At 45.0% G+C, this 25,135-nt stretch overlaps 1 protein-coding gene across 1 annotated transcript in view; it reads right to left on the bottom strand.

Annotated features, from left to right (window-relative positions):
• Positions 1-1,260: 1,260 nt before the first annotated feature.
• TRAPPC9 (trafficking protein particle complex subunit 9) overlaps positions 1,261-25,135 on the bottom strand; it is a 516,382-nt gene continuing 492,507 nt past the window's right edge. The window contains exons 22-23 of the mRNA XM_040431647.1: positions 20,272-20,495; positions 1,261-2,286 (exon numbers count right to left, since the gene is read on the bottom strand). Of these exons, the coding sequence (XP_040287581.1) occupies positions 2,107-2,286; positions 20,272-20,495 (404 nt within the window). The 3' untranslated portion in view covers positions 1,261-2,106. The remainder of the gene's footprint in view (positions 2,287-20,271; positions 20,496-25,135) is intronic.

Genomic DNA, 25,135 nt, shown 5'->3' with positions numbered 1-25,135 from the left:
TATATGTAATGTTAGGAGGGAAGGGGTTAGGTTGAGAATTTGTTATGGTGTCCGGTGCCCCACTTCACCATACCCTACACAACCGGCTAGTTATATGATCATGTCTGGACCGGTGAAAGGTCATCTTTAAATAACTTAGAGGCTATAATACATTTTTAATTACATGCAATTACAAAAGTATTGAGATCCGGGAGCTGGTTTGAAAATTGTAGAATATTTTTCGTGGGACAACCCCTTTAAAGCAAGGATGAAGTCTCATCATCACACAATTAAAGACAAAAAGGTACACTTCCTTGTGACAAAGCATTTCTGTAGCCCAGGACACAATGAAGAACACATTAAAGTTGTCATATTAAAAAGCAATTTAAAATCTCAAAGTTCGAAGAATTTAGGAATACAAACGTATGATACTGTTTGACACACTGAATGTATATATGTATTGCTGTTTATTCAGACAATTCATTCTATTATACCTGACTACAAGTGTCGTCTTGAAAGCACGCTATGTAACATCATTGCTTCTATTCTCGTTAGCCATTAAAAGGTATCAGACCTGCCAGACTCTTATTTGGTTTCTCTTAATAAAACATTAAATCATTTATTCCTTCTTACCTCCAGCTCACCAGGGATGTTACAATTATTCCTTTACATCCCTAGTTGATCTGAAATGTCATCACTTATCCCTTCACATCTCAAGCCCACTGGGGATGTTATCAGTAATCCCTTCACTGCTCCAGACCACCAGAAATGCTGCCATTAATCTCTTCACATCCCTACTAGGAAAGGTCACCATTAATCCTTTCACTGCTCCAGCCCACCAGGAATTTTATCATTTATCCCTTCACATCTCAAGCCCACCAGGGATTGGTTTTGGCCGCTGCTGTATCCCATTCTCCTCTCCGCTTCTAAGGAGGACATAGTTACTTCCAGGATTTCACATTGATGGTCCATCCTTGTGATCAGTGGTGGGTCATCCTCTGGGACATAGAGCAGCTGGATGAAGGGGGCTGCTCTTCACCATGTGGAAATGGCTGGTACCAACACCCTGTGCCAACCCAATCTTAATCACTTCCACATGGACGGCGTTGTGTTGGGTGAAATGCGGTGAAACATCCCTAGACTCTCGTGTTTGATGGGAGTACTATGGGTTGGAACCCAACACTGACACACTGAAGGTCTATGTAGACCAACCAAGAATGAAATACGTTCGGTCTGTATAAAAGTACATAGGAAATAAAAGGCTGAAAAATGATAAGACTGCATCATGCTTTATTTCAGATCTTAAGTCATACAATCAAATGAGGCATAAAGTATGGAAAAGCCAATCACTGACCCACCATAAAAACACTGGTGCCAACGTGGTAGTTTCAGGGATAATGCCACAGTGCCCCAGTTCACTTTACTTTTCCAAAAAGAAAAAATGAGCGAATTAACCTATCCCACTCACCAAATGGACCCGCCAAAAAAAAATACTGTAAAAGGTACCATTATAATGACTGGCGAGCAGATGAAGTGCATCAGTACATTCATTGCCCCCATTAAATAGAAGCTTTCTCTGTCTCATTGGTCCAAATAGTAAGACTAAAGGTGTCCATGCACCGTAGAGTGCTCAGTACGGATACCATCTCAAATTTTACATGTAGAACGGGCCTCTTGGCTCAGAGAATCGGAAAAGCAACACTGACGCGTTTTAGGACTTTTAAAGTCCCAGCTTCAACTACAAGAGAAGCATCAACTGCCTGGCTTTACTAGAAAGGAGTGCTTGGCATTGGGAATATGGTTTTGTTTCCAATCAACGCAAATGAGGAGGAACCAGATTCATCAGGCGACAACGAGAATTAAGACTCCAGCTTCTCAGGACAGGAACGGCGTTTCTGTTTCATTATCACAGAACTAAAAGAAAATGTGACATTTGGGGGGGGGGGGGGGGGAATCACTATCTAAAAAGTTGATTTCCAGTGTTCTGTTGTCATGAGCTTCTCAATGAAGTCCCAGTTATTGTTCTCGTAATGCTGCTACACTCGAATATTAAGGAGTAAAAAGTCACATTTATGGTAAGAAAGAAGAAGACACCCCAACCAGATGTCAGCCGCCTCTAAGAGTCCCTCAGAAGTGTGTTTCATTGATGGTGTCAGTGGTTCGAATGTGAACGCTGGGGAGGCAAAACCATGAAAGGGGCAATTCCCGCCCGGAGTTATCATCTTGAAACTTTATGTCCAGGTAAAAATCTCCAGTGTAGAGAAATAGTAGATTACCGAAACAGACAGAATGTTCTGTGGGCTGAACCTGCAGAAAAGAGGAAATGGTAAAGGGTCGACATATTATGAAGCACGGTTATTACATATAGAATCTACATATAAAGCTCAGTCATTTTGTACAGTACAGTATGACGTTACTTGTACTGTTCCTGAGACATATCCTGTAATATACTCCAGAGCTGTACTCGCTATTCTGCTGGTGTATTCAATGTGTACATACATCACTTATCCTGTACTGATCCCGGGTTACATTCTGTATTATACTCCAGAGCTGCACTCACTATTCTGCTGGTGCAGTCACTGTGTACATACATTACATTACTTATCCTGTACTGATCCTGAGTTACATCCTGTATTATACTCCAGAGCTGCACTCACTATTTTGCTGGTGCAGTCACTGTGTACATACATTACATTACTTATCCTGTACTGATCCTGAGTTACATCCTGTATTATACTCCAGAGCTGCACTCACTATTCTGCTGGTGCAGTCACTGTGTACATACATTACATTACTTATCCTGTACTGATCCTGAGTTACATCCTGTATTATACTCCAGAGCTGCACTCACTATTCTGCTGGTGCAGTCACTGTGTACATACATTACATTACTTATCCTGTACTGATCCTGAGTTACATCCTGTATTATACTCCAAAGCTGCACTCACTATTCTGCTGGTGCAGTCACTGTGTACATACATTACATTACTTATCCTGTACTGATCCTGAGTTACATCCTGTATTATACTCTAGAGCTGCACTCACTATTCTGCTGGTGCAGTCACTATGTACATACATTACATTACTTATCCTGTGTTACATCCTGTATTATACTCCAGAGCTGCACTCACTATTCTGCTGGTGCAGTCACTGTGTACATACATTACATTACTTATCCTGTACTGATCCTGAGTTACATCCTGTATTATACTCCAGAGCTGCACTCACTATTCTGCTGGTGCAGTCACTGTGTACATACATTACTTATCCTGTACTGATCCTGAGTTACATCCTGTATTATACTCCAGAGCTGCACTCACTATTCTGCTGGTGCAGTCACTATGTACATACATTACATTACTGATCCTGAGTTACATCCTGTATTATACTCCAGAGCTGCACTCACTATTCTGCTGGTGCAGTCACTGTGTACATACATTACATTACTTATCCTGTACTGATCCTGAGTTACATCTAGTATTATACTGCAGAGCTGCCCTCACTATTCTGCTGGTGCAGTCACTATGTACATACATTACTTATCCTGTACTGATCCTGAGTTACATCCTGTATTATACTCAGTGCTTTAAGTGGGCCAAAAGAGGTGCCGGTACTCTATTAGGCGCCGGTGCTCCCCCCCCCAATACTGAATTAATGTGTGTGTGATGAGGGGGGGGTCTGATGTGCAGGGGGGTACTGGTTCAGAGAGGAACGAATGTGCGGTGGTGGGGGGGGGGGGGTACTGGTACATAGAGGAACTAATATATATGTGTGTGATGGGGGGTCTGATGTGCAGAGGGGTACTGGTACAGAGAGGCACTAATGTGTGGTGGTGGGGGGGGGGGGGGTACTGGTAAAGAGAGGAACTAATGTGTGTGATGAGGGGGGGGGGGGGTCTGATGTGCAGGGGGGTACTGGTACAGAGAGGAACGAATGTGCGGTGGGGGGGGGGGGGGGTACTGGTACATAGAGGAACTAATATATATGTGTCTGATGGGTGGGTCTGATGTGTAGGGGGCCCCTGCACATCAGACCCCCCCATCACACACATATATATTAGTTCCTCTATGTACCAGGACCCCCCCCCACCACCGCACATTCGTTCCTCTCTGTACCAGTACCCCCCTGCACATCAGACCCCCCCATCACACACATATATATTAGTTCCTCTATGTACCAGTACAGTACCCCCCCCACCACCGCACATTCGTTCCTCTCTGTACCAGTACCCCCCTGCACATCAGACCCCCCCCTCATCACACACACACACACATTAATTCCTCTCTGTACCAGTACCCCCCTGCCAGGGGGGTACTGGTACAGAGAGGAATTAATGTGTGTGTGTGTGATGAGTGGGGGGGGGGGGTCTGATGTGCAGGGGGGTACTGGTACAGAGAGGAACGAATGTGCGGTGGTGGGGGGGGTACTGTACTGGTACATAGAGGAACTCTGGACCCCCCCCCCCCCCCCCGCACATTCGTTCCTCTCTGTACCAGTACCCCCCTGCACATCAGACCCCCCCCCCCCCCTCATCACACACATTAATTCCTCTCTGTACCAGTACCCCCCTGCCAGGGGGGGGGGGGGGGTACTGGTACAGAGAGGAACTAATGTGTGTGGGGGGAGGGGGGGTGCCTGTCACTCACCAGTACTCTTCAGAAGTTGGATTCCAAAGCAAAGTCGATGTTCTTTGCTGCACCGTCCGACTCCTGACTCCAAGGAGGACCAGTCACTGGTCGCCGCACTGATCGCTCCACACAGGCGCGCGGGAAGGAGTTGACGTCACCTAACGTGAGGTCAACTCCCTGCCTGCGCCAGCCTGAGCCGTACTCTGCAACGACCCGCCCCCCTCCACTAGCTGCCCAGCCAACGACATTAGGGAGGAGATACTGCCAGCTCTCCGCTGCGCTCCGGTACCGGAAACCCACGTACTGGGCGCACGGAGAGGTGCTGGTACTCTCCAGGGCAATTTTTGGAAGTGGCGGTACTGAGTACCGCCGCGTTCCGGCCCACTTCAAGCACTGATTATACTCCAGAGCTGCACTCACTTTTCTGCTGGTGCAGTCACTGTGTACATACATTACATTACTAATCCTGTGCTGATCCTGAGTTACATCCTGTATTATACTCCAGAGCTGCCCTCACTATTCTGCTGGTGCAGTCACTGTGTACATACATTACATTACTTATCCTGTACTGATCCTGAGTTACATCCTGTATTATACTCCAGAGCTGCACTCACTATTCTGCTGGTGCAGTCACTGTGTACATACATTACATTACTTATCCTGTACTGATCCTGAGTTACATCCTGTATTATACTCCAGAGCTGCACTCACTATTCTGCTGGTGCAGTCACTGTGTACATACATTACATTACTTATCCTGTACTGATCCTGAGTGACATACTGTATTATACTCCAGAGCTGCACTCACTATTCTGCTGGTGCAGTCACTGTGTACATACATTACATTACTTATCCTGTACTGTTCCTGAGTTACATCCTGCATTATACTCCAGAGCTGCACTCACTATTCTGCTGGTGCAGTCACTGTGTACATATATTACTTATCCTGTACTGATCCTGAGTTACATCCTGTATTATACTCCAGAGCTGCCCTCACTATTCTGCTGGTGCAGTCACTATGTACATACATTACATTACTTATCCTGTGCTGATCCTGAGTTACATCCTGTATTATACTCCAGAGCTGCCCTCACTATTCTGCTGGTGCAGTCACTATGTACATACATTACATTACTTATCCTGTGCTGATCCTGAGTTACATCCTGTATTATACTCCAGAGCTGCCCTCACTATTCTGCTGGTGCAGTCACTATGCACATACATTACATTACTTATCCTGTACTGATCCTGAGTGACATACTGTATTATACTCCAGAGCTGCACTCACTATTCTGCTGGTGCAGTCACTGTGTACATACATTACATTACTTATCCTGTACTGATCCTGAGTTACATCCTGTATTATACTCCAGAGCTGCACTCACTATTCTGCTGGTGCAGTCACTGTGTACATACATTACATTACTTATCCTGTACTGTTCCTGAGTTACATCCTGCATTATACTCCAGAGCTGCACTCACTATTCTGCTGGTGCAGTCACTGTGTACATATATTACTTATACTGTACTGATCCTGAGTTACATCCTGTATTATACTCCAGAGCTGCCCTCACTATTCTGCTGGTGCAGTCACTATGTACATACATTACATTACTTATCCTGTACTGATCCTGAGTTACATCCTGTATTATACTCCAGAGCTGCACTCACTATTCTGCTGGTGCAGTCACTGTGTACATACATTACATTACTGATCCTGTACTGATCCTGAGTTACATCCTGCATTATACTCCAGAGCTGCACTCACTATTCTGCTGGTGCAGTCACTGTGTACATACATTACTTATCCTACACTGATCCTGAGTTACATCCTGTATTATACTCCAGAGCTGCCCTCACTATTCTGCTGGTGCAGTCACTATGTACATACATTACATTACTTATCCTGTACTGATCCTGAGTTACATCCTATATTATACTCCAGAGCTGCACTCACTATTCTGCTGGTGCAGTCACTGTGTACATACATTACTTATCCTGTACTGATCCTGAGTTACATCCTGTATTATACTCCAGAGCTGCACTCACTATTCTGCTGGTGCAGTCACTGTGTACATACATTACATTACTTATCCTGTACTGTTCCTGAGTTACATCCTGCATTATACTCCAGAGCTGCACTCACTATTCTGCTGGTGCAGTCACTGTGTACATATATTACTTATACTGTACTGATCCTGAGTTACATCCTGTATTATACTCCAGAACTGCCCTCACTATTCTGCTGGTGCAGTCACTATGTACATACATTACATTACTTATCCTGTACTGATCCTGAGTTACATCCTGTATTATACTCCAGAGCTGCACTCACTATTCTGCTGGTGCAGTCACTGTGTACATACATTACATTACTGATCCTGTACTGATCCTGAGTTACATCCTGCATTATACTCCAGAGCTGCACTCACTATTCTGCTGGTGCAGTCACTGTGTACATACATTACTTATCCTACACTGATCCTGAGTTACATCCTGTATTATACTCCAGAGCTGCCCTCACTATTCTGCTGGTGCAGTCACTATGTACACACATTACTTATCCTACACTGATCCTGAGTTACATCCTGTATTATACTCCAGAGCTGCACTCACTATTCTGCTGTTGCAGTCACTGTGTACATACATTACATTACTTATCCTGTACTGATCCTAAATTACATCCTGTATTATACTCCAGAGCTGCACTCACTATTCTGCTGGTGCAGTCACTGTGTACATACATTACATTACTGATCCTGAGTTACATCCTGTATTATAACTCCAGAGCTGCACTCACTATTCTGCTGGTGCAGTCACTGTGTACACACATTACATTACTTATCCTGTACTGATCCTGAGTTACATCTAGTATTATACTGCAGAGCTGCACTCACTATTCTGCTGGTGCAGTCACTATGTACATACATTACTTATCCTGTGCTGATCCTGAGTTACATCCTGTATTATACTCCAGAGCTGCCCTCACTATTCTGCTGGTGCAGTCACTATGTACATACATTACATTACTTATCCTGTACTGATCCTGAGTGACATACTGTATTATACTCCAGAGCTGCACTCACTATTCTGCTGGTGCAGTCACTGTGTACATACATTACATTATTGATCCTGTACTGGTCCTGAGTTACATCCTGTATTATACTCCAGGGCTGCACTCACTATTCTGCTGGTGCAGTCACTGTGTACATATATTACTTATCCTGTACTGATCCTGAGTTACATCCTGCATTATACTCCAGAGCTGCACTCACTATTCTGCTGGTGCAGTCACTGTATACATATATTACTTATCCTGTACTGATCCTGAGTTACATCCTGTATTATACTCCAGAGCTGCCCTCACTATTCTGCTGGTGCAGTCACTATGTACATACATTACATTACTAATCCTGTGCTGATCCTGAGTTACATCCTGTATTATACTCCAGAGCTGCCCTCACTATTCTGCTGGTGCAGTCACTATGCACATACATTACATTACTTATCCTGTACTGATCCTGAGTGACATACTGTATTATACTCCAGAGCTGCACTCACTATTCTGCTGGTGCAGTCACTGTGTACATACATTACATTACTTATCCTGTACTGATCCTGAGTTACATCCTGTATTATACTCCAGAGCTGCACTCACTATTCTGCTGGTGCAGTCACTGTGAACATACATTACATTACTTATCCTGTACTGATCCTGAGTGACATACTGTATTATACTCCAGAGCTGCACTCACTATTCTGCTGGTGCAGTCACTGTGTACATACATTACATTACTTATCCTGTACTGTTCCTGAGTTACATCCTGCATTATACTCCAGAGCTGCACTCACTATTCTGCTGGTGCAGTCACTGTGTACATATATTACTTATACTGTACTGATCCTGAGTTACATCCTGTATTATACTCCAGAGCTGCCCTCACTATTCTGCTGGTGCAGTCACTATGTACATACATTACATTACTTATCCTGTACTGATCCTGAGTTACATCCTGTATTATACTCCAGAGCTGCACTCACTATTCTGCTGGTGCAGTCACTGTGTACATACATTACATTACTGATCCTGTACTGATCCTGAGTTACATCCTGCATTATACTCCAGAGCTGCACTCACTATTCTGCTGGTGCAGTCACTGTGTACATACATTACTTATCCGACACTGATCTTGAGTTACATCCTGTATTATACTCCAGAGCTGCCCTCACTATTCTGCTGGTGCAGTCACTATGTACATACATTACATTACTTATCCTGTACTGATCCTGAGTTACATCCTGTATTATACTCCAGAGCTGCACTCACTATTCTGCTGGTGCAGTCACTGTGTACATACATTACATTACTGATCCTGTACTGATCCTGAGTTACATCCTGCATTATACTCCAGAGCTGCACTCACTATTCTGCTGGTGCAGTCACTGTGTACATACATTACTTATCCTACACTGATCCTGAGTTACATCCTGTATTATACTCCAGAGCTGCACTCACTATTCTGCTGGTGCAGTCACTGTGTACATACATTACATTACTGATCCTGTACTGATCCTGAGTTACATCCTTCATTATACTCCAGAGCTGCACTCACTATTCTGCTGGTACAGTCACTGTGTACATACATTACTTATCCTGTACTGATCCTGAATTACATCCTGTATTATACCCCAGAGCTGCACTCACTATTCTGCTGGTGCAGTCACTGTGTACATACATTACTTATCCTGTACTGATCCTGAGTTACATCCTGTATTATACTCCAGAGCTGCACTCACTATTCTGCTGTTGCAGTCACTGTGTACATACATTACATTACTTATCCTGTACTGATCCTGAGTTACATCCTGTATTATACTCCAGAGCTGCACTCACTATTCTGCTGGTGCAGTCACTGTGTACATACATTACATTACTTATCCTGTACTGATCCTGAGTTTTACAGCAAGACACGGAGGCTTCGTATTGCTTTCTCCTTCTTTACTGAACCACCAATAGCAGCAAAGAGAAAAAATTTACATACAAGGAACCATAGCAACCAAGGTCCCTCCCCACTGGCCCCTATAATAGGCCGCTCTTCCTCTGTAACTTCCTCTTTCTTTGCTGCTGCCAAGCTAAGTACTTCCTTTAGTTTCTGCTGTTTTTAGCTACTGTGTTGTTGTCTTGTAGTTTTGAGCTGCGTACACAGGGTGACTAACCCTGTTTGCTGCTCAGCGCTGTGTTTGCGTCTTGCTTTGCAGGTGGGGGGTTTGTGTATCACTGCGCTTATCCTCGCGCTTTGGGGATATTCATTTGCCCTCATTTGGGCTCTCCCTCTTTCCCTCCCCCCCCCCACCGGTTTCATAGTTCATTCTGCGCTTGCACTTAATATGGCTGTGCGCTTCACTGGTTCCCCACCCCCCAGTAGCATTCCTACCTCTCTCTTGCTGCCGCTCTGCCAGGAGGTTGGGGGTGGGGTCCTCCCTCGCTATTTCGGCGGCGCCATTCCCGGCGCTTCTCCTATCCGGCCGGCCGCGAGATCTCGCGAGATCTCGTCGGCCATCTTGGAAGCCCTCCACGATCGGCCGGCCGCGAGATATCGCGAGATCTTGGCGGCCATCTTGGTGAGGGCGATCGCATTTTCGCGGGCTTCCGGGGGCGGTACTTCTTCAGTTCCTGCTTCCGGTCACTCATTCCGGCTCCCTGCACGGTCGGCGGCTCCTGCTCTCCTGCTTCTCGCTTCAGGTGATCTCGGCCTTGTCCCCTGAGCTAATCGCTGCCCCAGCGCTGCCCCATTTAGGCATCTAGGCAAGCTGATTTTAGCAACATCTCAGATATGTCTGCTCCTACTCCACCTCCTACTGCCAGTCGCCCCCCATCCTCCCCGGTGGGACTTCACCCCACTGAGTCTGATGCGCAGGCACTTGCCCTGCAGCGAGCAGTTTCTGACGCGATTGTGGCAGCCATGGGCTCCATGTCGTCAGCTTTGTCACAAACTATTGCTCAGGCTATGTCCGCACGTCCTGATAGTGCTCCCTTGCTAGACCCCATTGCCGTACCGCAGCCTACCTCTATTGAACCCCCTGTATTACAGGGGACTTTGACTGGTGCGCACCTTGCCACCCCAGAAGCCGTGCTTAGCTCACGGAAAAGGGCCTCTTCCCGCCAGGCAGAACGGGCGCGGACATGGAAATGCGCTAGAGCGCAATCACCGGACCTGTCTGACTGGGATCGAGCTTCAGACGAGGAGGAGTTAGCGGATTTTGATTACGGCACAGAGGAGGATCTCGTCCCCCCAGGTCAGGGCCCCTCGACCTCCGCTGCGGCGACCTCCGCTGCCAAGGAAGTGGCGTCTACTTCCGCTGCTACCCGTTCTGAGGTCGTGTTGGATGATTCGGGCGAACCGATGTTCGACCCCGAGTCGCTTCATCACCCTCGTTCGCCGGAATGGCTCCCCTCCCCTCATGTAGGAGCGTATTTGGAGCACTGGGTGCGTCACTCGCTTAGCCGCGAGTCGCGCAATAGACTTAGGTCCGAGTGTCCCCGGCCAATGGTCCCCAATAAGGTGTGTGACACCCCATTGGTGGACCCCAAGATGTCGCAGTTTCTAGCCAAAACGGGTTGGAACCCAAAGAAGGGACTGGATTCAGCGCTCCGCAGCTGCCAGGACAAGATTTTAGACGTTTTTGGTCCATTGACCAGGATTTTGGAGATGGCCGAGGCGGCTAGGCTGGAGGGTACCCCGATTGACCCTATGGAATTGAGGGGCTGGGCCCAGAGGGCCATATGCCTTACTGGCAACGCTAATACGGCCGTTGCAATTGAGAGGCGCAAGGCTATCTTGTTCAAGATAGACCCCAAATTGGCCAATTTGGCGCTCACTGAGGCAAGGAAGGACGCCCAGGGCCTCCTCTTCGGCGAGTCCTTCATCAAGGACATGAGCCGGTTCGTGGGCACTTTTACGGCACTGGACAAGGCCCAAGCATCTATGCGTAGGGTCTTCCAGGGACGGGCCTCTCATCGGGCCGGCAGTGGTAGGGGCCGCATGCCCGGCCGTGCAAATTTCCAGACCCGTGGAGCATACAGAGGTCCAGGTGGACATCGTCCTCAGTTCCAGGACCAAGGCAACGCAGCTCCGTTCTTCGCCACAAGAGGACATCAATGGCGTTCTCGCTCCTTCCGGGGCAACCCGAACATTCGCAGACCATTGGGTAAGTGCTCCCCGGTTTGGGGATTCTATGCTAGTGCATAGCAAATAGCTCAGTGGTAAAGCAATTGACTCATATCCAGTGTTTCTGTGTTCATAACCCCTTTCAGCCTCTTACTTTTCTATGCTACCTTGTTCAGGGAGCTGACTTCTGATTTTTTCCCACGCTGGAAGCCTCATTGCCACGGATCCATGGGTACTTACCAAGGTCAAGGGATTTCACATAGAACTCAGGAGATCCCCTTATCCAATTCCTTCCCATCCGCTCGTTCCCCCAGTACGCACGGATCGTGCGTTGGTGGACGCGGAATGGCAGTCCATCAGACAGAGGTTGGCCCTAGAGCCGGCGCCCCCGGCATTGGCGGGTGTGATCAGCATTATCTTCCCCGTGCAGAAGTAAGATGGGCGGATGAGACAGGGCATCAACCCTCGCTTTTTGAAGGCAGTAAAAAATTTTACCGTCTCTTCAAAATAAGGGATCCATTCCTACGGGACTTGTTAGTTCCTTGGGGCTGGATGGTGAAACTGGACCTCAAGGATGCTTCCCTGACGGTCCCGGTAGCCACTCATTCCAGGGACCTGCTTTGTTTCAGGTGGGAAGGAGAGGTCTAGAGGTTCACCTATCTGCCGTTCGGGCTGGCTTCAGCTCCCTGGTGTTTCACCAAGTTGCTGCGTCCGGTCGTGTCATGGTTGCGGACTTGGGGCCTGCGCCTCTTCATCTACCTGGACGACACCCTTCTTACGCACGGGTCCATAACGAGGCCGCTGAGACATCCAGGGCGGACCTTTTGTAGGATCTCGGTTGCCCCCTAAACTGGGAGAGGTTCTGCCCTACTCCGGCCCAGAGGTCGGAATCCTTAGGATTCACGGTGGATTCACTCTCAGGGTCCCTCAGTCTGCCGGCGGCGAAGTGGCGGACGTTCCGCTAGGAGCTGAGACATGCGCTCTTCGCTCCCCATCCCTCGTTACGTCACCTGGCCCGCATTTCGGTCCTGTTGGTCTCATCATTTCAGGCGGTGTTCCCATGCCCCACTGCATTACCGGGCGCTCCTGCGACCAAAGATCACCCATCTTCGGTACGGTGCCTCCTTTGCGGATACCGTGGTTCTGGGGTCGGGAGCCCGGGAGGAGTTGAGTTGGTGGATAGTCAACCTAGAGGCGCGGAACGTGACAGAGATCTTTGGATATCTACCGGAGTTGGCTATCTAATCGGATGCGAGCATCTAGGGCTGGGGTGCCCATGGCAACGGGCTCTCCACTGGGGTCCCTGGTCGGCGGTCGACTCCCTCCTACACATCAATGCGGTGGAACTCCTGGCGGGGTGTTCGCGACGATCTCAGGTTTATGGGGTCCGATGTCCGTCGCTCTCTTCGCTTTTCGGCTCTACAGTCATCTCACCCGTTTCTTCAGTGGACGTCCGGACCCGAAGGCTATGGCGGTGGGTGCATCCCTCCAGGACTGGTCTGTGTCCCGCCTATACAGGTTTTCCTCCATTCTCGTTGACCCCGAGGACACTCACACAGGTTCTCCGCCATCGGGTGGACCGGGTTCTGGTGATTCAGTTCTGGGGGTCCCAGGTTTGTTTTCCTTCATTTTTTGTAAATTCGGAAGAAGATCCCTGTCCTTCTTACGAGCCGGTTGGATCTCCTACGCAACCCTCTGGGTCTGCGCCATCCCATTATCCTCGACGGATCCCTGCGGTGGCTGACTCACACTTAGGCAGTTGTTAGCTAATTGCTAGCGTTATTTTGCCTTATTGCGTGCATTGGGTTCTCGGAGATGAGGACTCGGTTTCGGCGCACGTTCTGTTACCCCGCGGGGAGTCGCTTGCTACATCTCGCATCACATCATGACTAGCTTTGTTTCATGTCCTACCCAGTTTTATTTCCTCCCTGGTCTTTTGTTCCAGGGCGTTCCTTTGGGAATACGAGTCCAGGACCCTGGCACATCGGTCTCCGGCCAGCTTTCATTTATTTATTTCTATTTGTCATCTTTTCGGTTGGGTTGTTTGCCTTACGTTAGCACGCTGGTTTTTATATGTCAGGTCTTGGCCGGTGTCGACAGGTCTATCTTCAGGGCCCTTTTCCGCGTATGGGGCCTCTGCCACCGTCTGGGTGGTTTTGGGGGCAGGATTGGGGGACGTTATACGTCTGCCTGATGGATCCGAGGTTACCAAGTTCAGGGAGTTCTATTTTCGGCCTCCATCTGAATTGTTCACTGCAATCATAGACGGGCTTTGAACTTGCAATACGAAGCCTCCGTGTCTTGCTGTAAAACTAAATGATTTTCCTATTTCATGACGTAAAGTCATAGTTTTATTAAAGACACGGAGGCGAGTATTGCCCACCCTTTTCCCTCCCTTGGGGTTTTGTCTCGTGGTTTTTTGTTACAGGGGTTATGCATCATTACCTCTATGTATTATTAACCTTTTAAGTTATTTTGTTTTAGGTGTTTATTGTCCTATTGTTTTCATTGCCATTGTTTGCATGTGATTTATTTTGTCTTCTGTCATGTTACACCTGTTGAGTCAGTTGCGTAGATGGCTTCCGGACATTCTGTCCTGACATGTTTGTTTCACCTAGGCCTATGGTCTGTTTTATTTTCCAGGATGAAATTATTGCCGTTATCAGATGCCGTGTTACCGGATGATGTCTTCTGCAGTTTAGCCAGGTTGGCTAGTTGGTTGCGCTACATGGGCGTTGGATTTTCCGTTCCAGTTTAAAGTTCGGAGTTATCGTTGGGATGTTCGGGATGTCAGCACCAGATGTTCAAAGAAAGAGGAAGTTACAGAGGAAGAGCGGCCTATTATAGGGGCCAGTGGGGAGGGACCTTGGTTGCTATGGTTCCTTGTATGTAAATTTTTTCTCTTTGCTGCTATTGGTGGTTCAGTAAAGAAGGAGAAAGCAATACTCGCCTCCGTGTCTTTAATAAAACTATGACTTTACGTCATGAAATAGGAAAATCATTTAGTTACATCCTGTATTATACTCCAGAGCTGCACTCACTATTCTGCTGGTGCAGTCACTGTGTACATACATTACATTACTTATCCTGTACTGATCCTGAGTTACATCCTGTGTTATACTCCAGAGCTGCACTCACTATTCTGCTGCTTTTTAAACAGAAAGCTTGACAACAGGAACACTCCTAACAACTTATCCGAGATCCTATAATGCAGTCAGTTAGTTTTTCCTATATCAGATGACCATAAGAACCTGGTGAGAAGATCTCATTTTCTACATAGAATACACAGTTATAAAATGAAATAATAATACTATAATAGAATATAAATTGTACATAAACAGATATAAAGCAGAAATAACTAGAAATAAATATTTCTCTTCTCTGGGTTCTCAGTACTGACAGGTTTTCTTGCAAACTTCATGTTCACAAACAAATGGCAGCCAGAGTCCTGGAAATTAATCTATACGGTATCTGAGACAGGCAATTCTCTCTCATCTGCCTGAAAAGATCTCTATGTAAGCTCGGTGACCAGGTGACAGTTCTCCATAGTCTCCAATATGGCTGCAACATCCTGTCCCCAGGTAACGAATGGAGTAGAAACCTGTGCTCTAGCAAGTCCAATACTCAGTACATCAAGAAGAGGACCATCTTAAATTAAATAAAGAGATACGATTGGTTTTAGGCAAAGTATTATTTCAAGCTAGACTCCTTATACTTCGGAAATGGGTAAATGAAGATCTCCCTACAGTGGGACAGGGGCAACAAGTAGTTAGATTGGAACGGGTCTCTGAGAGATATAGTGAGAGAGCAGAAAAAATTGATAAAATATGGAAAAAATGGTTGAACTAGGGCCGGATGTTTGTATAATTTTTTAATTAAATACATTTTTATTTTTAGAGGGGGCGCAGCTGTCGGTGTTGTCTGATGAGGATAGGGAGAGACTGGAAGAGCCGATTTCACTTGAGGAACTGGAAGCAGCACTTGGAGGTATGGCGAATGGTAAAGCTCCGGGGACAGACGGCCTACCTGTGGAGGTATATAAGAAATTGCAGGGGGTGCTTCTCCCTGAATTGCTTAAGGTGCTGGAACACTCACTGGAGACGGGTTCGCTACCACACTCTATGCAGGAGGCTATAATTGTAGTCATTCCCAAACCTGGGAAGGATCCCAAATTTCCAGACTCATATAGGCCGATTTAGCTTCTAACAGCTGATGTAAAGCTCCTAGCTAAGGTGCTGGCGAACAGGTTGTCCAGGGTGATTCTGACTATTGTACACTCAGATCAGACAGGCTTTATGCCTGGGAAGTCGACTGCTATAAACATTAGAAGGATATATGCTAGTTTGAATATCCCGGCAGACAATAGTGGAGACAGGGCCTTGCTTTCTTTAGATGCCGCTAAGGCATTCGATAGTGTAGAGTGGACCTATTTGTGGGGAGTTTTGAGAGCTATGGGTTTTGGAGCTCGGTTCATACAGTGGGTACAGGTATTATATTCAAGTCCCAGAGCCCGCATTAGAGCCAATGGGGGGCTGTCAGACAATTTTAATTTGGCCAGAGGTACCAGGCAGGGATACCCACTGTCGCCCTTATTATTTGCATTGGCCATCGAGCCACTAGCAGCTCTAATACGCCTGTCACCTCATATTGTGGGGTTCAGATACGGTGAGGTTCAGAACAAGGTGGCTATGTATGCCGATGATACCTTGCTTTTCCTGGGCGATACTGGGTCATCCTTGGATGCTGCCATGTCACTCATAGATAGATTTGGGAATTTCTCTGGACTTAGGATTAATTGGCAAAAATCTGCTTTGATGTCTGTGGATGGACAGGCATTTTCAGTTGAGCGAGTGGATGATAGAATTCCCTGGGTGAACAAGTTCAAATATTTAGGGCTGTACATAGCGCCTAGATTGCTGGACTTTGAAGAACTAAATCTGACCCCCCTGCTTGTTACTTTCAGACTTAAGGTAAGAACTTGGTGTAGACTATTTCTGTCTGTAGTGGGAAGAGTGAACCTTTTAAAAATGGTAATGATGCCTCAGCTGCTATATGTACTAAATAATGCTCCTGTCTGGATCCCTCTAGATAGGTTCAAGAAAATACATTCCATATTTAGGGATCTTATTTGGAAGTATGGCCAAGCAAGGATTAAATTAGACACGCTGCAGTACCCTAAGACAGAAGGTGGTTTGGCAGTCCCGAATGCATAGATCTATTTCCTGGCATCTCAGTGCCAGCACTTTAAGGGCTGGATGGATTTTCAGGTTCCAGATGTGACAGGCAAGATACTGCAGCATTGGTTGGGCAGTCGAGACCTTATGTGTATTCTGGAGGGGGCGGGAATGCATGGGGGGAGAGAGAAAGTCTTAATTATTGAACTTATGAAGAAGGTATGGGCGAAGGTGAAGCAGCTTAGAGGTGTGGGAGGAGTTGGAGAGCTTTCCCCAATATGGAACAATAATCTATTGCCAGAATTTGCGTCCTTGTCAGGATTTAGGAATTGGGAATCCCACGAGGTAATGAGGATAGGTCAATTAACTGAGGGCAATGTATTTAAATCTTTTCAGGGAATACAGCAAGAGTTTAATGTCCCCAAGAGGTGGTTCTATCAGTATTTGCAACTGAGGCATGCCTATGATGCCACGGTGAGGAAAGGGTGTAATATAGCTAAAATGGATGTGGTACCGAAACTTATTCTTCCGAGGGCGGGGGGAGAGAGAATTGATATCACAGGTGTATACTCTATTGCTGGACAAGTTTCTACATGGGTTCCCTCTGACACGGATGATGAAGTGGGAGGGTGATTTGGGTGCCGTGTCTAAAGATCAGTGGGAGGATATATTAGAGGCAGTTCCTAGAGTGTCTTTAAGCGAGCAGGCTAAATTGTCACAGCTTTTTATCATCCACAGAGTATACAAAACACCAGTATTTTTACAAAAAATCGGGGTTAGGAATGATGATAAGTGTCCGAAGTGCATGGAGGAAGGAGCGGACCTGGTACATATGTTATGGTCGTGTTCTGTGATAGGAAGATATTGGGATGAGGTGCTGAACATGATTAATCGCAAATTGGAGCTGAGATTGCAAAAGGATCCTAAGGTGTGTGTGTTGGGGTATGTGTCGGAGATAGGAGGAAGCGAGTTGGTCAAGGTGGCGGTGGGAAGACTGTTATATGTGGCCAGGAAACTGGTGGCGCAGAGGTGGATCCAGGGGAGTCCGCCAACGATCGAAGAGTTTGAAAGGAGGGTGAATGACATGTTGATCATGGAAAAAAGTGTGTTTGTTAAGAGAGGCTGTCCTCAGACGTTTGAGAAGTTGTGGAACGAATGGATGTCTCATACTCATATTATGTTATAAATTATGACAGAAGTTTTCTTACTCCTTTTCATTGGGGGGGAGGGGGGGCAGGGAGGGGAGGGGGGGAGGGGGGGGATGGGTGTTAATCTGATATTATGTATCTTGTATACCATTTCAGTTACTCATGATTGTATATTGCTTACTGCTGAAATGGACATTTTGTCTGATGACGCAATTTGTTATTGTATTTTATTCTGTTATTTACCATGGCAAAATGTAAATGTGATTACAGAAAATGCTTATCTTTAAAAGTCAATAAATACGATTTGATTTAAAAAAAAAAATACATTTTTATTTATTTTCTCTCTCTCTCTCTCTCTCTGTCCAAAGGGTGGGGGGTGGGTATTTGGGGTAAAATGTTATTATATTCTTGATTTGTGTAATATTGATCTTTGGATTTTTCTGATTTTCTACATGTTTCTTATATAATTGCAATAAAAAAGAAGATTTAAAAGAAAATAAATAAATAAATAAAAATAAAAAGAAGAGGACCACTGACGATCACATGGATGTTGTACACGTTTTGGTGGCGAGATGCTATCCAAGTGAGTTCAAAAATGGAGGAGCTTCATTTCCAGGAGCCTCCCATGATTCCCTCTGCCTACTGTATGCACAAGGGTGAAACCAAATCCAGAACAACTGAAATGAAATGGGTCGCCCTAAGCGGAGTAATGGGCTCCAGTGGGCAGTGGCCATTGTACAATGCAAGTTCCATGCCCCCAAGATATATGGCTTTGCCAAAACACCAGAATGGGGACCAGTAAAATTTATGTAAAAACCCTTTAATATTCAAAGCTGTGATAATAAGCAGAAGAAACATAACTCGACTTATTAATTCACACACAGTCGAGAAATAACTGCTGTCTGAGGACCTCACCACTAAATCACCATCCTCTATAGACCTCCCGCATTCCTCCTTATTTAGTCTCTCAAGAGCCTTTAGAACAATCCTCCTTGGCTCGTTGCTCTTACAGTGAAACGATGAATTAGAGAGGCCTCTGTCACTGGAAGCTCCCGCTGTTCACTCAAGCCAATTCACTGATGAACATCCAGTATGGCTTGTGGTTCATTAAAGGGGTTGTCAAGGATTAGAAAAACATGGTTGTTTTCTTCCAGAAACAGCACCACACCGGCCAATTTTTGGTACTGCAGCTCTGCTCCACTTTACTGAATCACCCGAAAAGCAGGACAAACTCTGTTGTTCAAAACATTACTTTCTTAATGTCCTACAACCCTTAGTATAGGAATAACAGTTGTTGTTTTTTACAACCCCCCCCCCCCCCCTGCCACCCTAGGTAACTGCCTACACCACCTATCCATCATCAAGCCTTGTCTCCAAACAAAATGGATCCCTCTCGCTGTCCAGAAACTGCTTGACTGAATCTCATCCTGTATAAGTGTGAGTCATCTACCAGTTTATGTTTCTTCAATGGTTGGATGATAGCATGACCATCTGAGTATTGGTGATTGTCTCAAAAAACAACAACTCCGCATTCTGTCTTGGGTCAAGACAGTAATCGCATGAATATGCTTTAAAATTAGGAATTTACTATAGTCACCAAAGTGGATTATTAAATACAATGTTTCAGGTGGTAAAATGGCCTTCTTCAGACGGTTGTCTAAGAGATGCTAGTGGGCACGGTGGTAGGTGTTGTCTAAATGGGTTGTAATCAGGTACCAGTCACCAGATGCTTATTTGTCCAACACTGACCAGAACCTTCATCCTTTACACCCCATACACTCACAGAAATGCAAATCTAAAATAAGTGTAGCTCAGTGGTGGCATCAGTAATGGAGCTAGCTTCTTCTACTTGGGTTTGCATAACTTTTCATTCCACCTCTTATCAAAATTCAGTTAGATTGTTGAGGGTTTATTTCTCAGGACCATCACTGGAGGCAAAAGCAAAAAAAAAAAATCCTTCAAAGAACCTAAACTAAGAACGTTGCGTCACATTTTGAGATTGAGGAGTTTTTAGCGCTAGTACTGTCTGAGATTTCCAAGAGGACCAGGAGCATCTTTAACAACGGAAGAGGTGTAGTCCTTGATTTTACAACTTTTTGATATTGGTCTTTATAAAAAAAAAAAATATTTAAACTATAAATCCCTCATATCAATGACATCAGACAATACTCACGGCACCAATGAAAAAGGTGTTGGCGCCCACAAACGTGACCATGTTTTTGAGCTCGTAGTTATGGACCCCGTTCTGATAATCTTGGTATGGGATGACAGAGAGGGAAAACGGACCCACAGTGCTGCTGCTGCGATTGGTCAGCCTGACTTCAAGGTGTATGGGATCACCAACTCTACAGTCCGCAATGATGTCACAGTCACATGGTTTTCCATCCACCAACACATCTGAAACACAAAAACATGGAAGTGTTAATATTTGCAAAAAAATCTCTTAATATTTGGGATTGTACTTCACTAAATAAGCAAACCCTGTAGGCTAAAGTAGCCACAACTGCATCCCCCATAACCGGTAAGAAGTGCCAAGTTTACTTTCCTCCGAGATGTATTATAAATCACAATTCCTTCTATCAAAAATTAGGGGAGTCCTTTCATGGCTTGTTATTGCCCAAGAGGGCTACTGGAAGGGTCAGGAATGACATTAATACATAGGGAGTGCTTCATTTTGGATCTGCAGTCAATTACCTATCTGCTTGTGGGTGGAGGGGGGAAAGTGGTTACTTGATAACTCCTGATTGATGGAGGTCCTTATCAGCTGAAACCATTGCCCATTATCGGCTCAGGTTTGGAAGGGACTGTTTATAGTAGACAATCCCTTGAGAGTAGCACATGGTGCAGGTTTGTAGGGTGGCACAGAAACATCACGTAGGGGTTCTTGCAGATTTTGCAGTATGTAATGCACTAAAATGCGTTTCTGCGTTTGCAATTCGTGTTTATTTTTGTAACTTGTCCTGGAAGCGAACTCATCTGGTACTAATGTGAACAATACAAGACACAGGATAGATTTCCATCTGGTGAGCTGACCCCATTATCATTACTTGTAATAAGACAGCAATTGATAATTAGACTGATTACATGGAAAATGGAAATCTAACATGAGATCTGCTGCACTATATCCTCTGCAGGTGAAGGAGACAGGAGTCTAGGAGGTCCGGCTCAAAATCTATCGCTAGGTAGCTGCATAATCTGATCCTCAGTAACTAATCTGGAATGTCAAAAACTGTTGTCCTAAAAAATGCAAAAAGGAAAGCTAAATACCCAGCACTTAAAGTGTACCCCTCTTGTTTATGAGATGGACAACTAGTCTTTGACGTGTTAGATGGTGTGAATGAGATGAGACCTCTAGTGATTGTAGATTGAAGAACCACCATGCCTACCACTGTGCTGACGCTCCATTACAGCTTTATACAGTGGAGTGCCTATGCCATCCATGTATCCAAATAGGGCATATGTACAGAGGTTATGTCTTGGACTAGTGTCTTGGAATATTTTGGCCTGTCCACAGGATAGGTTCTAAGACCTTAACCCGTTCGAGAAAACAGAGGGGTCTCCTATCTTGTTTTATCGAGCAGGATGGGGAAGCTTTCTCAGCTGCTTCAATAACTCTTATAGAGCCATGTGGCCATCTCTATTCAGTGTTTCCATGGATGTGTCAGCTGCCTCGGGATTCAATAAAGTCAACCACTGTTTTGCCAACTGGTTAGAGTCCCAGTACCAATCAGACATTCATGTCATATCCTGTCATTGCTGTCTAAATTACAAACATTTAGCTAAGGGAACCTCACATGGAGTCAGGTTACTATTTACTTTCTAGGCAAAGATGAACAAGTGGCTGAGCATCAATCAATAGTCAATTCAAGGTTGAGGTCGCACCTAACAGTCAAGCCTGAGGGGGCCAAGAGGTCCAACTGGAGGAAACAAATACTATAATCAGTGAGTGACTATTGGGAAGGCTGTTTTACATTCGGCATTGGAGCTTCTAGTTATGACTGTGGTTAAATTAAGGGTCAGAAGTGGACCAGGGAAGTGACCAGTGACCTTACTTATGATGGAGGAGGCATCTATGACTAACCATTTTACAGCTCTGCTTCATCACCCATGCTTGAGGCCAATGGTTGCAGACCGCTCCTCCTACGTCTTTTTTTGTTACAATGTAACTTCTTTATAGTTTACAATATTGTTCTCCGGAAACATTATCCCTGAGAATCATTGACAATAAAGATAAATCCTCTGACTCGTCCTGTACCAGCGGCATCTTATGCGCTCCGCTCTACTTGATGTACATTTGCTATAAACACTTGTGTGAAGTGCAATCTACTTTAATGAAATCAAGATAAACCAGGATGAGAGGCGCCTCGTCCGTCCGTCTGAAGTGGAGATTTCTTTGAGAATCAATGGGTTTTGATAAAACTTGAAAGTTTTGCTTCTAAAGGAACAAATAATTTATATGTAAGGAATCTGCCGAGGTCACTACGTCATCTACTCAACCATCTGTACTGTAGGCGAGCCACTCAGGATGGATATAAGACATCTATCACATACTGAATATGGGATGTCATCATCTACCAGGACATACACTTTCTTCTATCCATCCGTGGTCTCCTCCTCCTCCTCATGTGAACTATGTAACGCCATCCTTAATACTCCCTAATCAGGTATTCCAAAATATTTCAAATGCACATACATCACACAGTTCAGCAAGTAAATAATTTTATCTAAACCCATCCTCCTTATTTTTCAACATGGCGGGACACAAATTTAAAGGACCACACCAGATAAAACTGTTACACTGTGTTATATTTAAAGCAGGGGCTGAGAGGGCGGAGCATTGTTTGGTGTCATGCTCCGCCTCCTCAGGCTCTAGACTGGGCATAACATCACTTTTACCGAGAGTGTTCCTTAAAATACACTGAAATCTATTCTCAACATGTAATCCTAATCAATGCAGAAGCTTCTGTCACATTCATCCCGGCTGGAAGGAGAATTTAATTATATGACTTGTTAAAACACAAGGGAGGATCCTAACTTCTTTCATTTCTAAATTGCTGTGTTTTAATTTTTAATAGAAGTTTCAGAACTCATCCAGAAAGTACTGGATAAAAATAGACCAACTTAATCAAATAAGTGAAACCACCTTGAAGGCATCTTGAAGTTGTGGACAGTCTACAAGTCTCCCTTACTTCAGTCTAAAGGACAAAGAAGCAGCTGCACCTTAGGACCCTATTGACATGGGATGGGCGAGTACAGATCTCATGAGAGAGTATATTTCATGTAGACAAGGCTGGAGGAGGAGGTTAATCTGAGGTAACGCAGTGCATTTAGGCTTAGACTAGTAGTCACGAAGATGACCGATGCCAGACACAATGAGGCCAAAATAGGCACAAGCTCATGGGCAGGACAAGTGAAAGCCAAGGCACATATACCATACTTGCGAACTATAGATGGTTACTTGTTTCCACTGCCATATGTCTGAATCCATCACTAAAGTGCAGGAAGCGCACTGGCAGGTGCAGAAATGAGGCAGGAGGAGGCACACAAAAATTTACTGAACCCACATGAGCCTCTCCACAGGAGGGAATGGTATTTTTTAGGGTGCGGCCACACAGGATGTGAATATTGATGTGATTTTTGCTTAAGATCTACAGCGACTGTCACCTTCTGTATTGCAAAGATATTTTTTCAATCTCATCCACTTTGCTGTTAGGCGCTAAAAGAAAACTAATCTTTATTAAATGCAAAAGAAATGAAACAGAATTTGGCGTGATATCTGTGCCATCAAGAAAGAAAACCCATGGTGAAACCGTATAACCCAGAAAACATAGAGGAGCTAAACATATAGGTCATGTGTGTCCAAAATGGGGTGGTAACGCTCAGTGTATACACCTGAGCTCCACCAGACCGGTTATCACCAAGGTGTAAAACAATGTTTGATAACCACACCGCACGGTCGTCAGTATCCCCAGAAAACGGTGTGGGTAATACGACTTTACTGGTTGTCGCCGTGGAGTGTGTGTATCCAGGAGGGATTGGGATGGTACAGGCTAATTCATTCCCTCACTCCTCTGTCACAATAATTAATTACAGACGCATCACCTATCTATACCGATCAATCCATGAAGACTCATCTTTGCTCCTACTATACTAAATACACACAATTCTGCTGCGGAAAATCAACAGCTCATACGTCGCATGTAACTGTACCTTAAAGGGTTGAAGTTGAACCCATGAAATTCATAGGTTCATCAGCTTGGCAATTATATAATTGAATATGAACCAGGAATATCAGTTTCTATTTTACTGCTGCAGCAGGCCTCTTCAACTTGCACCCCCAGCAGGGATATCTCTCTGTCGATCTTTAAATATATATATATATATATATATATATAATAATCACAGGTCGGCACTGCTGTATATGGTCACGGTGCACGAGTCTATGGGATGGCGTCCCAATGTAGAATCAATGAAAAAGACCGGCACTCGCTGTTGATAATTCTTTCTTTGTATTTATTCAGTCACATGTACAGGCAATAAGTGACGCGTGCGTTTCGGTGCTGCCGCACCTTCCTCAGACTTATCCTCATACAAAGAACATTTCATGTTTAAATAGAGCGCCCAAACACAGAGAAATGACATCACACAGAAAACCACACCCACCAATCAGTGTTAAAACAAAAACATATGAGTTCCTTTAAATTCACTTTAGTTTGTTCCTTACTTCTTTCTTCCTTCATTATGTTCGCTGTAAATAATATATAGAAAAAAATCCATTTATTTTCTTACAAAGGATATTTTTGTCAAAAAATTATTATTTTCATTATTTTCTTTTTTATTTTTTATTTTTATTTTTTGTTTTAAAGTTTTTTATTTGTTTTTAATTGCACTATTGCAATACTCAAAAATATAACATTATAGAAAAATTATTATCCTGAGAAAAATATTATTATACCAAGGTGATCTATCAGAGGAAGCTTTGTACATTATACTCCCGGTTGAGTCCGTGGGGCTCAATCGTTCGTAATCGATGTATC

The sequence above is a fragment of the Bufo bufo genome, chromosome 5 (assembly GCF_905171765.1).
Source record: "Bufo bufo chromosome 5, aBufBuf1.1, whole genome shotgun sequence".
NCBI classification, from domain to species: Eukaryota; Metazoa; Chordata; class Amphibia; order Anura; family Bufonidae; genus Bufo; species Bufo bufo.
The sequence above is the reverse complement of the archived record's forward strand: the minus strand, read 5'-3'. Positions and strand labels throughout refer to the sequence as shown.